The sequence below is a fragment of the Polistes canadensis genome, unplaced genomic scaffold (assembly GCF_001313835.1).
Source record: "Polistes canadensis isolate GaletaPanama2010 unplaced genomic scaffold, ASM131383v1 scaffold_0, whole genome shotgun sequence".
Taxonomy (NCBI): domain Eukaryota; kingdom Metazoa; phylum Arthropoda; class Insecta; order Hymenoptera; family Vespidae; genus Polistes; species Polistes canadensis.
In genome coordinates this window covers 2,360,297-2,378,051 of record NW_014569547.1, presented here as the reverse complement: position 1 = coordinate 2,378,051, position 17,755 = coordinate 2,360,297, and the positions used below count along the sequence as shown (strand labels likewise).

Genomic DNA, 17,755 nt, shown 5'->3' with positions numbered 1-17,755 from the left:
TCGATAAAAATTTAATATTGGTCTTTCTTTCTCACAACTATACAATTTTTAACAAGTGCAAATATTCTAGGCGGGGAAATATATTTTTTGGTAGTATTACAGAGAATGAATAGCGAATATTTTTTGCTTATTATTTTTGTTTTTTGTGTTTTTGTGTGTGTGTGTGTGTGTGTTTTTTTTTCAATCAAAATGTCTACACAGGAAACTTAGTTCGAACGTAAACGTGGCAACGATAACGATCGCCGTTTGAATTTACGATACCACCTGGACTGTTATCATTTTGCGTTACCCCAGGATACGACTCTCTCGTAACTCTTTAAATATTTTCTTTTTTTTAAAACCACGATCTAGATTTCCAACGAGATTTCTCTTATCGTTATAGTTTCGCGTTAAATGTAACGCAATCTTGCCCGTACATTCTTATTTTTCATAAAAAGGTTCTTTATTTCTTTATTTTCTTTCTTTTTTTCTATAGTAAAAGATAGATAAATAAAAAAAAAAATTGGATTATTTGTGTTAGGTTACGTTCTATCCAATTGTTCGGCTACCACGATTATATTCTTCTTTTCGCCTATCTTTTTCTTATCAGTTAACTAGCCCGCGTGTTATATCGAGTTTTAAGGATCGTTAAGAAAAGAAAAGAAAAGAAAAGAAAATAAATAACGAGCTCGTAAAAGGAATATCTATTCGTTCTTTTGGCCCTTATGCTGTAGTAAGAAAGTTAACGTCCAGGATTCTTTCCCAAAGCCATAAACGATTTTGCGTTTATGACGACGATCCTCGTTTCAAAGGGATGTGATGATAAGTTCTTAGATAAAAGTGAATTCATGATCGCGATTCCCTTATTTGACCCTTCCCAATCTCAAATGATCAAATAACAAAATTTGATTTGAACATTTCATTATAATATATTATCCTTTTCCCACGCGAACACCTAAAATAAATTTATATTCAAAGTATAATACTTTTTAATTTATCTAGAAAAAAAAAAAAAAATAATTGAAACAATAGAAACGATTAAATTTTGACGCAATTCACGCTCTATCCCTATCATCAATTTCGTTGATTATATTTTCAGATGAATAATATATTTTCTATTATATCTTAACACACGATCACGTTTTCCATTATACGAATCTATATTTTCTTATCAAGCAATACGCGTTTATTCATATATCTATATATATAAAATAATAATAATATAATATAATAGAAACACTATTGATAGACCGTCGACGAAGGTTTCTCATGGAGTCAGGTGTAATCCATTTTTATTACTCTATCCCCGTAGTTGGTTGTGTTAGGATGTGTGTAAGGATTAAATAAACGATGGGACGCATCTGGCACGAAGGATGCGTAACGAGCATCGAATATATGGAGTTTGAGAGAGGTAAAAGGAGAGTTAGCTAGCTAGAGTGAATATGTGTATGTGTGTGTGTGTGTATGAGAGAGAAAGAGAGAGAGAGATAGATAGACAGAATGGATAAACGCGAGCATTTAGTAGATTCAGAACATAGTAGGGAACATATAGGAATAGGGCTCGACCTATTGACGCTCTTCTCCATCCCTCCCTCCCTCCCTCCCTCCCACCGAAGGTTCATTTCTCTGTTGCAAAAGCTCTTTCCAGAGATTAACGCTAAGCTACACCTTATCATACTTTAAGCTTGTATTACTGTTACCCTAGGAAACGATATAGCCTTAGAATAGATGCAGCAACAACCTAACTGCTGGACACAGTCGTAATGAGTTACGATCGGCTTGGGGATTCATGGAAAGTTTTGAGAGGCTCGCCGCCACCACCATCACCACTATATTCTCCTACTACTAGCAGGAACCAGAAACTAAACTACTCTACCCTATCTCGTTTGGTATTCGATTCGCATACCACCAGACTTTCTTCATCTCTACATTTCCTATCCTTCCTATTTAGACCCACAGAGGAAAATGTAATAATAGAATATTTCGATTCATATCGAAAACTTTTATCAATATTTTATTGAACATTTGAATAAATAATCAGATCGTATAGGACATAAGTATTATATAATGTATAAGATGTATACGAGAATATAATGTAATGAAAAAAAAAAACCAAATAATCTTTATATTTTGTATATTTTAATATGCGTTAAATTTATTATTTTCAAATTTACCTTAATTAAATCCAATTATCGATAACACGCGAAGTTGTAATTTTATTCAAGAAAAAAAGAAATAATGAAGAATCAACGAGATAAAATAGATTAATTAAGTAAGATAAGTTTAAAAGAAAAGAAATGAGTCTCGACTTTTGAAACTTAACGGATCGGATCAATTTTTGATCATTTTCGCGGTAACTTTTTTGGAATAGAAATGTGAAAGAACAAAAAATAGGGGGCGTGGGGGGGGGGTAAGGGAGGAAAATAAAGGAAGGTGATTTTCAGTGTGCGAAGAAAAGTGGCGAAGGATTCGACTGAGCGAGGTAGAGTTAGGAGAGGTGAGATGAGGTGTGGTGAGGTGAGGTGAGGTGGAGTGAGGTGGAGTGGTGGTCCGCACGCGTGAACGCACTACTGCGCTAATATTCCCGCAGTCGGGAGAAGTAATGGCGGCCGGTACGCGTCGCAGCACTCCTCCCCAGACTCCGAGACACCTTTAATTATTCCTCCCGATTCCTGGTTCACAGTTGACAGGCATTGCTTTGCCCTCGCAACCGCGAGATACGCCTTTGGCTGGGCTGTTTTCGCGCATTCGAGTCTCGAGAACCGCAAAGTAATGTACGTACCTATACAATCATAATCACAGACACACACACACATATATATATATATACAACGTGTGTACACACGAATGTGTGTAACTCGCGTTAAGACATCTAAACAACACATATCATACCTTACTAAGTACTTAGTCTCTAACTTACACACACTCTCTCTCTCTTACTCTTTCTGTATGTGTATAATCTACAAACGTGTATCCTATACTATTCCTTAAGCCTCATTCTTAGTGTTAGATGGATATACTACAAGACTATACTAAATCTGCGATTGCGGCCTGGTATTTCGCATTCTCTACTATATCATGCTCATGAATATAACCACAGGTGTTTCTCTAATTTGTTTATTTTTCATTCTAATCAAAAAATTATTCTCATCAATGTATTAAAGTTATCTTTGTTTTTTTTTCTTCATTTTTTAAATACCTCTTTTTAGAGATACACTCTTTTGTCTATGCGTAGAATACCATATCGAGTTATAAATCAATCTGAAATGGTTCATAAAATGGCAAAGAATGCGATGCTGCAAATTTTTACTACTTTGCCATTTCTATGAAAAGTTTCGGTAAATATTTTTAATACTAAAAGAGAGTGAATAGATTTTAATGAAACTTATATTAAATTAAAGTACACTCTTTTATCTACGCGTTGAATACCATATCGAGTTATAAATTTAGCATGTAAACTTTAGAAAATGTCTGTGAATCCAACGCTGTAAAGTGTGTATCTTTGCAATTTCTTGAAAAAAATTTTGGTAAATATTTTTTATATTATTTTATATTTTTTATATATTTAAAATTCACAAAAAATAAACAAAAGAAAAGAAATAATAATAAATCGCGAAGAAATCTATCGAATATGCATGTGAGAATCGTAGCGAAACGAGGAGAAAAAAAAAGAGAAAAGTAAAAAAACCGAACTTCGTTCGAATAAATTGTACGGGAAAAAAATATTCTTGCTTTTAACGTCCGGGCGTCATATACTTCAGACGTTTCTCCACCTACCTCTACGACGTTTAATAGTTGAAAATAAAAACGCAAAATAAAAAAGACAAAACAAAAAAACAAAAAAAAACAAAATTCGTTTAAAACGAAAGAAAAGAAAGAGATATATTACTGCAACCGAATTTGACAATATGACACTCGTTTACCAAGGATTTTTCTTCCATATCATTTCTTTTGCATTATTATAAATGTGCACTATCCCTTTCCTATCCCATGTCCCCTTTTTCCCTCCCACCCTTCCTCCTACGATATTCATCCACGTTTCATTCATGTTGCGTTCGCGTTTCATTCATGTCTCAAACCCGTGTCAAGTCACCCCTTAAACCCAGCGCTTCATTGTAATCCCTCCACCACTATCGCCACTTTTTCTACATCATCCCTTGAAAAGCCAGCGTCAAATCCAAATATGATGGAAAAGTGTGACGTCTAATGTAAAAAAAATCCGATAGACATCGGAAAAGTTTCAACGTGAATTTGCTAGTGTTTCTTTCTAAACCTTCACTTCATTCATTAACTATCCTACTACCAACCGACCAAGTTGATTGATTACGATCTTATGAACAGTTACAAGATGATCCTACCAGTATCGCGACAGAGATTAATGATGCGTGTTTCAAGATCGGAATATCCTTTCCCCCATTCTCTCTTCTCTCCTCTCCTCTCCTCTCTCCCCCCTAGGCATCTCTATTAATTTAAACTTCCACAAGTATCTCTTCACTTTGAGAGGTGAGTTTAGATTCCGGTAGCTATTATATTCGGATTGATTCGAATCTTCGTGCTGATTTATAAATACAACATATATTTGATATACATTATTAAGTTATAAATACGTGGGTGTGTGGGTTACATTTCTTTTTCTTTTTATCTAAATAAAAGCGAGTTTGATTGAAAAAGAAAATTCTTACAATGTTAGAATTAAAACCTTTCACTTATGAATATACTCAAAAAATTACATATATATAAAATATTATAATTAAGTCTATACACACACACACACAACATCAAATAAATATTATTTGCATTCGATTGAAAATGAACAAACAATAAAGAAATAATAAGATTGTGTAAAAAAAGATCGGTAATGCAATTGAATTGAATAGATTTATTATTTAAAAATACTAATAATAGCAAACATTTGTATATCTTTTTCTCTTAAAGTTCCTAATAAGAAAGAAATGGAATAATAGTAGATCGTTTGGTTTGGCATGAACGTTTGGCTAGTGGATAACGTACGAATCTGTATCGGATCGGTATATATATACTTTTCCTATCCCCCTACCCCTCTAACCAATGTTTTCCTATCTCTATTTCTCTTCTCAATTCGTGCCAAAAAGGATCGGCAGCTAAATTATCAGGATCGCTGTTTTCAAACCAGTATTTGTGGCCTGATTGCAGACCAATCTTTGGTTATATATATATATATGTGTGTGTGTGTATATATATATATAAAGAGAGAAAGAAAGATAGAGATAGATAGAATGAACGTTTGAAAAGAGAAAGAAGTTTAAAGGTAAAGAACCACGCAAGTTTTTAGGTTTGGTAACCGATATCTTTATATATATATGTATATTTAAATACGACTGCGAATTTTCTTTCTCCCATTTCCTCTCGATCATTTTCTCTTTTTGATTTCGAATACAAAACCACCATTAGTAATAGAACCGTACGAATTTTCACTAAAAGTTTGGTCTAATTAATAATATATTGATCGGATTGATCAGATCTATCTTGATCACTTTCAAAATCGATTGATCCGATTTACAACGATCTCACGTACTTAACATATATTTCTTTTCTTTCTTCTTTTCCTACTTTAATTATATCACACGTAAATATATGTGTACATGTGTGCATATGTGTATGGATGTGTTTACGTATATGGATATATTTTTTCTTTTTTTTTTTAAATATTTTATTTTCTCATATAAATATGAGAAATATATTTTTTAAATACTTTTCGTATAATACTTATAGTTGGTGAAAGATTTGGGAAAATAGTAAATCCTATTGTTTTCTTTTTTTTTTTTTTGTTTTCACGCGTAGAAAAAAAGTGTCGTCCCATCCTTTGGTCGATTTACCTTCGGTCTTTCATTTTTTCTTTTGTTCTTTTTTTTGTTTTTCTTCTTTTTTTTTTTTTTTTTTTTACCAGCACACACCACTCGTTGAATTTAATGTCATCCGACGTTTTTAGGCACAAATCACGAGTAGAGAATGCAAAGTACCGGGACACACTCTGGGACGTTGACCTACTTTCATATCCGCGTGTATCCTACCGTTAGAATTTAGGGAAGGGGTATATGTATATTTTTTCACGTTATTTTGATTACGGCTTGCCGACGAGGAAAATCCAATATTTATGGTAGCCAGGAATCAAGGTTGCTTAAAAAAACCGAAGCATGAATATTCGTACAATTGAATTAGTCTTTCGCCGAGTTGAATATCAAAAATTATTACCTACGTGTATGCTATGAAATGGATAAATAATACGATTTATTTAATTTTTCGCGATCCTACTATTTTTGAAACGTTGATCTTGATTTTTTAGAGTTAAATATATAAAAATCGTATTAAAATAGATTAAACGAAAAATACGTAAAGTAATTTACGTTACAATCATTGTAATTTACATTACAATTAGAAATATCAACGATTTGTACAAATATTACAAACGGGTTGACATTTTTTCTTGATGCACTGATAGCCTAATTTTTGTTTATTTACTATTGACAAAACGCGTGAAAATTATTTATACTTGATGCAAATGAATTGAATTATTATTACTCATATTGCATATTTCTTATTCGTTTATTAACAAAAAAACAAAAAATAGATAAAAATACAAATAACGATAAATTATTACTCACCTTATTGCCATACTCTTCGCTTTAAGATGATGCCATCTTTGATTCATCTCATCCAATCGACGTTGTAACATAACCGCGTCATCCTGACTCGCTAAAGAGCTCAACAGCTTGCGCCCGGTGCCATTTAACGATGCATACACGTCCCGATGGGTTTCGATTTCTGACTGGAGGTCCTGCAACAACAAAAACAAAAAATGACGAGTCAGTACCAAATGTTATTCTAACACATTAATTTATGCTAACACTTGTTATACTTGCTACAAATTATCCTATAAAATAAACGTAAATGGTAGGTTCCTGTATTACAATAAAAAATGAGTACCGTTTGTTTATGGTTTGTTAATTATAAAAGCGGTTTAACGAAATAAATCACAAAATTGAAATATTTCAAGATTTACCTTTATGAAAAATTGTACCGCCACGATGAGAAAAAATAATCACCGTTCTTATTTTTTGCACTGGTGATTATTAAAAAGTCTAAGTTAAGTGAAATAATTTTCGTTTAATGCAAACTCGTAGTAAATATTTTTAGTTTTGAAAAAAAGAAAAGAGAAAATTCTAAAAATGTAGGAACGTATTTTGCCTAGATTAAATCAACGGGTATGGATTTCCTATAACCCTTTTTAATATTTGACGCGGTATAAATAATATTTTTATTCCCAGAAATATCGAAAAAGAAGAAAAAAATTGATTTTACATGATTCCCATTAGAGATTCTTTAGAAACTCGGTCATGAATCGTTCGGTTGACTTTTATGGTACAAGAAGAGACATGAGAGGCAAACGGGAAGATAATAGAACGCGATGACTGAAGAAAGAAGAGAATAAATTAACGGATGGTGATGGTGGTGGTGGTGGTAACCGTGTATAAAAAGCGAAAGAAAATAAAAAAGAAAATTCTTGTCGAGGTGGGAATAATAATGAGGAAATATATTATATAAGATAAAAGAACAAAAAACAAAAACGACGAAGAAAAGAAAAGAAAATAAATTACAAAAAAACAAACAAAAACAAAAACAAAACAAAAAGAACAGCAAAAAAAAAAAAAGAAGCGAAAACAAAAAACCATAAAAGTGAAACGCATTCAAGCCCCCTTTCCGTCATCATCCCCATAGGACGCGTATCGCGGTTAGAACGCGTGGATGGAGATGATTTATGCGGCAGCTCGGCGTTGTGCTTTGGTGTTGCCAGGACGCGGGTGCGGTACGATACGATACGATACGATACGGTGCGGTATGGTGCCGGTACCGGTGCTGGTTCTGGTACTGGTAGTGGTGCTGGTGCTGGTACTGGTGTTGGTGTGGTAGGATACGTCGTCGTGTTGCGTTTCTTCTGTATGAATGCATGTATGTGTATATGTGCATACGTGTACATTCGTGTGTGTTAGAATCTCGTTGGTGTGTCGAAAAGCAGCCACTCCCTGACAGACACGTGTGCCACACGCTGGCCAATGAAAATAAATCGTTGTGTGTGTGTGTGTGTGTGTCAGTGAATTAAGAAATATTCGTTTTGTTGATATTCGTCGCTCTTGTATTCGCAAGTTTTTTTTTCCTTTTTATTATTTTTTTCTGTTTGTTTTCAAACGCGACGAAAATATATATATATATATTTCTTCTTTTCCTATTTCTCGCATTTGCGTAAATAATCTTTTGGGGAGGAATGAAAGAGGGGAAGGAAAAATTGAAAAATTTTTCATCTTTTTTTTACTTATCGCCCTAAAGGAAAAATCTATTCGAGCGTAAATCTATAGAATATGTTTTTTTTAATTTACTTTTGCTTTTCATATTGTTCACTTTTATTATTATTTCATCCCTCGTTTTTTTCTTTTTTTTTTACTTTTCCCCAATAAATTTTGCCATTTTTCTCATTCTTCGTTTGCTTTTATTTTATATTTTCGATATTTTTTGATCCCCTTTTTGTTTTTACTTTTCATATCATTGTTATTTCATATCAAACTGTGTAGATAGAACAATAACGTATATTATATTATATTGTTCGAATTTCGATTGGTGGAGAGTATTATTGAATAATGATATTGCAGACAATAGGGAAACGCGATAAGGTAAAGGAATCTCATCTACACTTGAATTCAGTATCCTGCTTACTCACGTATTAAACATAGGTTTAATCAAGGAGCATCTTGTTGAAACCTTGTACCTCTTTGAATACACGTTCTCTCTTCGAACTAAGCTTTCAAGTAGCATCAACTTCAACGATAAATGCTTCGTGAATGTCCTTTAAGAAGCTTTTGATTACACTACCCTTATTCCTATGAGGTTCGTTATATCAAGGACGACGACTACGACGACGACAATTGATTGACAAATTGAATAAAGTTCCCTTAATTTTCCTATTTTATATATCGCGTGAATTGACTTAAAAGTAAATATACACGTTGATAATGATACATTGATAAGGTGCGAATGATATTACCTCGAAATCATCTATCATTCTGATTTAAAAATAAGATTTGTCTAATTAATAATTTTAACATTGTAATATTCATGTTAAATTTATCATATTAGCAAAAAATTACTTATTCATTCTAACAAATAATTGATTGTATTTTTCTTTTATAAATAAAAGTAAAAAGAAATCTCGAAGGATGATTCCTTTTTTAACGTTATTCTGAAAATAAAAAACAAATAGAAAATGAAAATTAAAAAGAAAAGAAGAATAGTCTCTCTAAAATTTTCCGTTCTGTCAAATTCGTCAAAACCAGTTTCCAAGGTCTGTCACTAAACGTCGACAATTTCCTTTCCCTTTGATTTTTGTAACTCTACGGATCGACGCTTCCAAGTTGCACCCCTTTTTATTATCCATCTCTCTCTCTCTCTCTCTCTCTCTCTCTCTCTCTCTCTCTCTCACTCACTGAACCACTATCTACCACTCACCCCTCATGCCGACCCCGTTCGACGTATGACGCGTCCCATTCCCATCTGTTTTGAAATGTGTGTGTGTGTGTGTGTGAGAAAGAGAGAACGACGACGAATCGGCTCACGATATTTTCCAACTGCAGTTTTCCGCAAACGTTGACACGGTTGACAGTCGATGGGCGCATCGTCGAGACGAACGTAATAAAAAAAAATAAAAAGCGTAGAAGAAAAAGAAAAAAAAAAAAGGAAAAAAAAAGAAAAGAAGATAGAGTAACGTTAGGTATGGTTGTGCTCTAGGGCTGATTCTATTCGATACGACGTAGCAATTTTTGAGATCTGACAGATCGATCAAACAACCACCCCTCCCCCCACCCCTTACATAACGCTTCTTCCTTTTTCTTTCACCATATTGCACTTTCCTCTAACAAAGAAAAAAGAAAAAAAAAACAAAAAACCACTCGTGGCACACAGGATATGTGTTACGAATTATATTTGTTCCTAGTTTATTTTTCGCAAAGGATTGTTTTTGGATTTAAATGGTCAAATTTGTAAATGAATATAAATGAATATTTTATAATATGGATATATCGTATATAATATAATATAAAAGAAAACCAAGAAAAAAAAAACAAATAGAAGAGAAAAATGTTCGAAACGAATTAAATGGAAATTACAAAGTGGGTTTGTATATGACCACCCACGTGGCAGGTAATATATTTAATTCATTTCTAAAGTTAATGAGAGTCTACTTTCTTGAATTTTCAAATCACCCGTAAGAAATTTATTCCCAAGGGTTGGTATAGGATACGTCAAAGTGGTAGAGATAATCGATACTTTGATTAACGATCTAAAGTTAAAACGCAAGAAATTTCTATCGAAGAAATCGTTTAACGGGATAGTAGTCTTAACGATTACCAAAGTCTTAATGACTTTCGATAAAGAAAGATGTGACAATTGGAAATAAGAAAGATAAATTGACTGAGATTAAACTATTATTTGTTAAAGTATATGTGTATTTGTGTGTGTGTGTGTACGTGTACGTCAGTGTGATAATTAGATATAACGTATCAAATATGCGTACATATTTGTTTGCGAATATAGAATTTAGGTAACGTCGTTCTAAGTTATTTAATGCTTTAGACACGACCAGGAGTGACATAAATAAATCAATCTTAAGTAGGTTGCTTAGGTATATACACGCGTTAGTACCCAAAATTCAATCAGAGACGCAAATCCCAAGGTTGATGCAAACTTTGGGCTTCTCGGTTACCATGTCTCCAATATTCCAGACTTTGTCATGCTGTGGAATATACCAGTGATGTACAAAGTTATTGCATTTGGTTAATGCAACCGAATATCAGAAAAGTATATTTTATCTAAAACATTTTATCATTCGAGTAATGGGAAACCTTGACTCGTATTTCCTTCAATAAAATTAAAATTGACTTTTTGCATATTACATTATGTTGGTATTGCATTCGCAAAAGAATTTGATTATGACAGAAAATAATCTTACTAGCTTGCCGTTTAAAAGGTATTTGATGGTTGGCAAGCATTATTCTACGAAGGTTCGAGTAAACTATTTCTCATCGTTCTCAACGCTTAACTAAACTTCAACTTTGATGTTAGATCGAGTACAAAAGCATTAACCTGAACACATTTTCACTAACTTTCTCTATTATTATTATTATTATTATTATTATTATTATTATTAATATTATTATTAAACATATTATCTCCATGTTTAAAATACTTATTGTTAGTTGCTTTTAGTTCGATGCAAAATTAAACATTACTACCACCAACTTTAACTTTCATACTGAATGATAAATTGACTGAATTTATTTTTTACTTGAATTTTCCTGATACTATATTAATATTTCACAAACGTCCCTAACGACTTTCCTTCCATCCACGATGATGAAGTTTGCGATGAAGTTTACGACTATGCGGTATAGATGCTAGAAAACGAGTTGAACTTTTCCTAACGATGTTATAATTATGAAATCTTTGTTGCATCCTGAGGGATAAGCCCTGACTGCATTTGTAACAAGAATTAGCGGTATTTGCGTATATTTCTTTCTTTTTTGCTTTTGTTATAATAAATTAATTTAAAATAAAATTAACAAATTATCTTATAAAGAATATCATATAATAAATATCAATTAAATCTCTTTATATACTATATAAATACATAACTTTTATATTATATTATAAATTATAATAATTATAAATAAAATTATATTATATATACATATATATAAATATAAATACAAGATTTATTGTTTTAATTATTTTTTATTGTTGAGATTAATCGTTAAGCGAGAATTTGTTTACCTGTTCGAAGAGATGCAATTCGGCAAGAAGCGTGTAGGATATGTAGATGTAGCGTGCATCGTCAGCTTTCTTTCGGGTACGTACCCCCCGAGGAAAATTCCCCTGCAGGGTGGCACGCCCCCCGGGCCAAGTGCCCCCCCTTGGTCCACGTTGACGATAATCCACCGTAATAACAAACCCCAGACGCGATCCAAAGTGCCTTCATCAGGCCACATTCACTTTTCCTTATCTTAACACTTTGTCCATTTCTCTTTCATTTCATTTTTATCATAGTTCGTTGTTCGTCAGATTTGTTCTCACACATTTGACGATTTATCACCGTACAACACTTTTTCAAGATAAAACAATAAATTTTATTTTCCCTCATCGTAACGTAATTAAGAAAAATTGTTCTATTTTTTAATTATATAAATATATTCGTATTTTTTCTTATTCGAGATTCATTTATATTTTTAATTTATTATCATTTTTTTCTTGTAATTATATTATAGGTGCTCTTATCGAGTTTATTGAATACTAAAATGATGAATGCACACTTTAATCAACTTTACGAGAGGTTATTGAAATTTTTCTCGATATATAAATAAATGAAAAAAAAACTAAGTAGTAGTAGTAGTAGAAGAAGAAGAAGAAATAGAAAAAGAAGAACCAGAATAAGAAAGGAGTTTACGTGAACCACAGATAACGGAGGATCCAGTAACAGGAAGAATAGAAACTTTTCATTGGCTCGACTCTACTACTAGGCTAATTAAGTCCAACGATACTGCTCGAAATTCGTCGTTTCTTCGTGGGTTAAAGTGAACTATCGGTAAAGTTTTCTCGCTCGATTTCGATGCATCAAAGAACCTGTAAGTATTGGATTGCTTGAAGAAGTTTTCACCGAGATACGGTCTCGGTCTTACATCTACTTTGAATTTTAAAGTTTAGCTTCTCTCTTTATCTCTCTCTCTCTCTCTCTCTCTCTCTCTCTTTCTCTCTCTCTCTCTCTCTTTCTCTCTCTTTCTCTCTCTTCCTTTCTTTAGCTTTATCCATCTATCTCTACATATACACATAATTATCTAGGTATATATACACATATACATATGTATATATATATATCTTTGGTATGTGCAAGGTGACGTGCATTGCGATTTCCAATTAAATTCAAAGCTGAAACTCGGAGATCCGGCTCTTGCCAACAACTACGTGCCGTATTCAACGTTGTTAACGAACTTTACTATCGATGTTAAATACTAGAAAGTGGCTCTGTTACTACGATATAAGCCGGATTAGGATATTCCCTGTGAATAGATTATATATATATAATATAATTGATAAATTTATAGATTGGAAGTTAATATTTTCCAATTTTGATTTGATTCTAAATATCGAGAGGTAAGAATTACGATTGTTTTCTGATCGATATGAATGGTCTAATAGTTTTGTTATAAATTAAAAAAGGAAAAAAATAAAGTAATTTATGTAATAAATAAATTCAAAAATAAAAAAGAAAAGGAGAAACATTGACAATCAGTTCTTACGTGTCTTATTTCGATTATATAAGATATAATTAATTTAAAAATTTTATTAATATAAAATTTATAATTTTAATAGAAAATACATCAATTATTATATATAATAAATTGAAAGATGATTGATCGAATAATTCAAGTTGGAGTAAATTCGATTGTAATACTCATTCTCTACTCTTCTATGCTTTTTAGCTGACCAAAGCAAATTCAAAATAGAGTACTCTAAAAGCTCTCTGAATACGAAGAAGAATAGGAAGAAGAAGAAGAAGAAGAAGAAGGAGTAACTTGATCAGCAATACTAATACCATCAACTTAAAACATCGTACCGTTTGGTAAAAGTGTCAACGATATTTATTGTTCTCTTTGAAGACGATTGCTCTTGAAGAAGAAGAAGAAGAAGAAGAAGGGTTGCTCACCAGAGATATCCCGATGATCTTTTATCGAATTCTGAGAAAGCTTTTAAAGCCATTTTATGCGATTACTTTGTCCTTGTTATATTCCTACCCACTTCCACCTCCACCCCCCCCTCCTCCTCTTTTCCCTTTAACTTTTTTCTTTCTCCTATAAAATAGAGAAATTGAAATTAATAATATTCTTCTTCCTGCTATGAAAATAATTAAATATCACTTTTAAGGATAGCATCCAGAATTAAATTGATGAGTCTGTCTTTTCATTTATTAAACATAAAGCTCTATCACAAATAAGAATAAAATGTACCTACTTCGAAAGAGATCGCAAATTGATTCGATCGTGGACCATTTATTTCTTTTCTCATTTCTTTGGGAAATCTCTAAGGTTCATTAGATTCTTCGAAGAAAACGCTAACGTTCGCATCTTTTTCAGTTCACCGAGTCATTATTCTTACTGGTACAATCCATTTTTATTATCCAAGAAAGTATTTTACGATTTGGCCTATCCAACGATTCCTATCCTTTGTCCCCAAAATTTTCTACTAAATGATATTTACGAGATGAAAAATAATGCTTTAGTTTTATTCATTAATGCATTGCAACATTGTGATCGATCTAATAACTATTGTAATTATTTTTGCACAAGGATATGATTTAAGTAGAAATTTACAAAAAAATATATATATTTTATTAATTTTGAGAAACATTTGTATATACGCGTATACGTATTTTTCCTTTCGCAAAAAATTGACACGAAATATTATCTAATAATATATATATATATAAATATTATATATATACCTGGATATTATATATAGTATCGGCGTGTCAGATTGTAATTATTAATAACGATAAGAAAATAAAATTACATTTAAACGGAGAGATAAACCGCGTTACAGAATAAATCATTAATATGAACTTTAACCTAGTAACTTTGTGTAAAACGAGGTAGAAAATGATTCCTGTGATATAGTATGTGTTATATATATCTATATAAATAAATACATACATACATACATACATACTACATACGTATATATATATACATATGTACAGAGAAAGACAGAGAGAGAGAGAGAGAGAGAGCTCATTTATCTCATTGTAAATGGCTCGCGGCTAGAAATAATGAGGATAATCCACGATAAATCATCGTGATGCGTCAAGCATTATATTTACGTGATTTCCACCGTCCGAATCAATTTCGAAAGAGATAAATGTTCGTGTCCTCCGAAACGAAATTATGGACTCGCTTACTAAATACGTTCGTGTGTTATTTCGACATGTATGGATTTAGCGTAGTAGCAGCAACAGCAACAGCAACAGCAGTAGTAGCTTGGCTCAGATTTGAATAATTTTTTTTTCGTTTTTTTCCAAATTTTCCTCACCGAGTAGAAACGTAACACAACCCGTTGCTTCTGGCGACTTTCACGCACTGATTGTGAGAGCTTGGGATTTTTAAATTGGTATATGGACCACGTTCCGAACAATTTATGCGAGAGGGTCACGATGAAAGATAAACTATCCTCTTGTTTTTTTCCCCTAGTACGAATTGGACGTGGAAAAAGTTTATCACATTGCCGAGATTTTCGTTCATTCGTCTATCACGAATAATATATATGATATAGTACGAAAAATATCTCAAAAAATTCGCTATATAAGTAATTACAAAATAGAAAATTAATCTTATTTTTTATTCAATATTTTTATCGACGATATAACAATCGAATAATTTTATTTACTACACCGTAAATCAAAATTCATATGTATATATTCAAGTGGAAAAACCTTAATATTATAATTCCATTAAAAATCGATCTTTTATTACTTATTGCATTTTGAATTTACGTTCATTCGTTTATAATTAAATCAAACTTTATATAGAGTATCTCGAGAAAATAGCTTTATTTGATTGGAAAAATTAAAAATTATTATTATCAATTATTTATATTATACTATATCGTCAATTTATTAACGAAACAATATTGATTATTCCTTTTCTTTTTTTTTGGTAAAGTAACATTCGGGACATCGCGCGTGTAGATGATGATAGAAGTAATCTCTCTCTTTCATTCACATCAGTTTGTATGCCTAATTCCTAGTTCCGCGCAATTAGATGGGTCGACATAGTCGTATGTGCGTACCTGTTCCAATAATGTACACACCTGTGCACCACATCCAGTTCTGCTGAGTTCCTTGTTACCTGAGTACCAACATATCTACGTTTACATATGTATATGTATGTGTATAGAGGATCAGCGATCCTATTTGTTCCAGACAGTCCTAGAACATCGGCATCGACATCGCCAAACGATTATCCTATAACTTGCACGTACTCTTCGTCCTTGTCTAGTATACACTGACTCCACCTACTTCGATTATCTCATCCTTCAATTTCTCTCATGTGTTCTATATATGTAGAGGAATCAGGTTGTAATATGACCCCCCCCCACCCTCTACCCCCACGTTCCTAGTTTTATATTCCTAAGATTTGATCCACCAATTAAATTCTTTGAAATTTATACAATACATGAAATTAAGATAAATTTACACAAATTATCTATTAATTATTTTTATTAATATATATATATACTATATTGTATATTACTTGTATATTAAAAAAAAATAATTGTATTTAATTTAATATGGATTATAAAAATGATAGAAATTTATATTAGTGTGGTATCCCATAATATTACTCTTTCTTTAATATATGTTTTTGCATTTGGGGAGAGATAGGCTTAGCATATTTATTAGAAAATTAAGATAATCAATCTTACATTCCTACAAAGCAGGAAAGCTTCATTGTAGATTGAAAATATGATGAGGGGGAAAGAAAAAAAAAAAAGAAACAAAAAGAAAAAAAAGAGGAGCTTGACAAATTCTGAGATTGGATGGGTGTATACCCTTCGAACAAAAATAACAGGCTAGAGAAAAATTACGAGAAAGTATAGGAAAAAGAAAGTGGCGTCGTTATTTGCCCATCGATCATTGTTGCTTTTCTTTTCTGTCAGTTCGTTCCGCACGAGGTAATAACAGGTTGAAGCTTTGAACCCGGTATAACATTTTCGTACACAAGGGTACTGTAAACTTAATTAATTACGCGTCTCACTCCACATCGATGTTTGCTACGCGAGAATAGAGAGCTTAAAAATCCTCATAGATGTACTATATACTATCTTTGTATATGTATGTGTACATACACTTGAAAAAGACCATTTTAAACTGTATTTGATTTACGAGAATTGTTCGATCCTATGCAGATCAATGTTTAATACTCGACGTACTACCAATACTCGATCAAATGGATTTTTTTTCATTTGATTTTATTCCTTTTTTTTCGAATATATTTTTTTTTTTTTGCTATGATTTAATTATTATTGCAAACTTATGCTAGATCGATTATTGTCTATATTTAATTGTACAAATATGTAACTTTTTATCTGCTTGTGGTGTAAATAAAAAATGAAATATTTTTATGGTTAATTATAATTTTATGATTAAATAATAATCTTTCAATGTATATAATATTACGATTTTCTATAATGTAACTCATTATGCTATGATAAAACATGTTTTTTGAAATAGAAAATTTGAATATATACTCGTTAACATAGGAATGTTAACTCGTCTTGAGAGATTTTCAATTTCAATGGTGACAATTTAAACCCCATAAATTTTGCTCGGATACAATCCTATTGCAATATAATTCCCTCGTCTCGACGTATTTAATTAAGTTACATTATTACGCGATAATTATCACAACCTTTCCTCTTTTTACCTCAAATCCTTAACACTCATTTCACGCTCGAAAAATTCTACTTTCGTTTCTGAGTGACGAATTTAATTTGTCTCGAATTTGAAAATACTTACAAAAAATATCCCAAAACAAATTATTCCTTCATTAATTTTCTCACATTATATTTTGTTTTTTATCATTCACATTTTTAACAATAAAATGATAATTCAAATTTTAATAATAAAATCTTTAAAATTTCTTTCGTA

At 31.8% G+C, this 17,755-nt stretch overlaps 1 protein-coding gene and 1 long non-coding RNA gene across 2 annotated transcripts in view; both read right to left on the bottom strand.

Annotated features, from left to right (window-relative positions):
• LOC106793116 (dystrophin-like) overlaps positions 1-17,755 on the bottom strand; it is a 339,379-nt gene that overhangs the window by 55,009 nt on the left and 266,615 nt on the right. Inside the window, exon 38 of the mRNA XM_014759810.1 lies at positions 6,621-6,793. Coding sequence (XP_014615296.1) covers positions 6,621-6,793 — 173 coding nt within the window. The remainder of the gene's footprint in view (positions 1-6,620; positions 6,794-17,755) is intronic.
• Positions 12,259-15,919, bottom strand: LOC106793244. The gene is made up of 3 exons (XR_001382394.1): positions 15,895-15,919; positions 12,503-12,678; positions 12,259-12,348 (listed from the first exon to the last, which is right to left on the bottom strand). It is a non-coding gene; the product is annotated as an uncharacterized LOC106793244 (long non-coding RNA).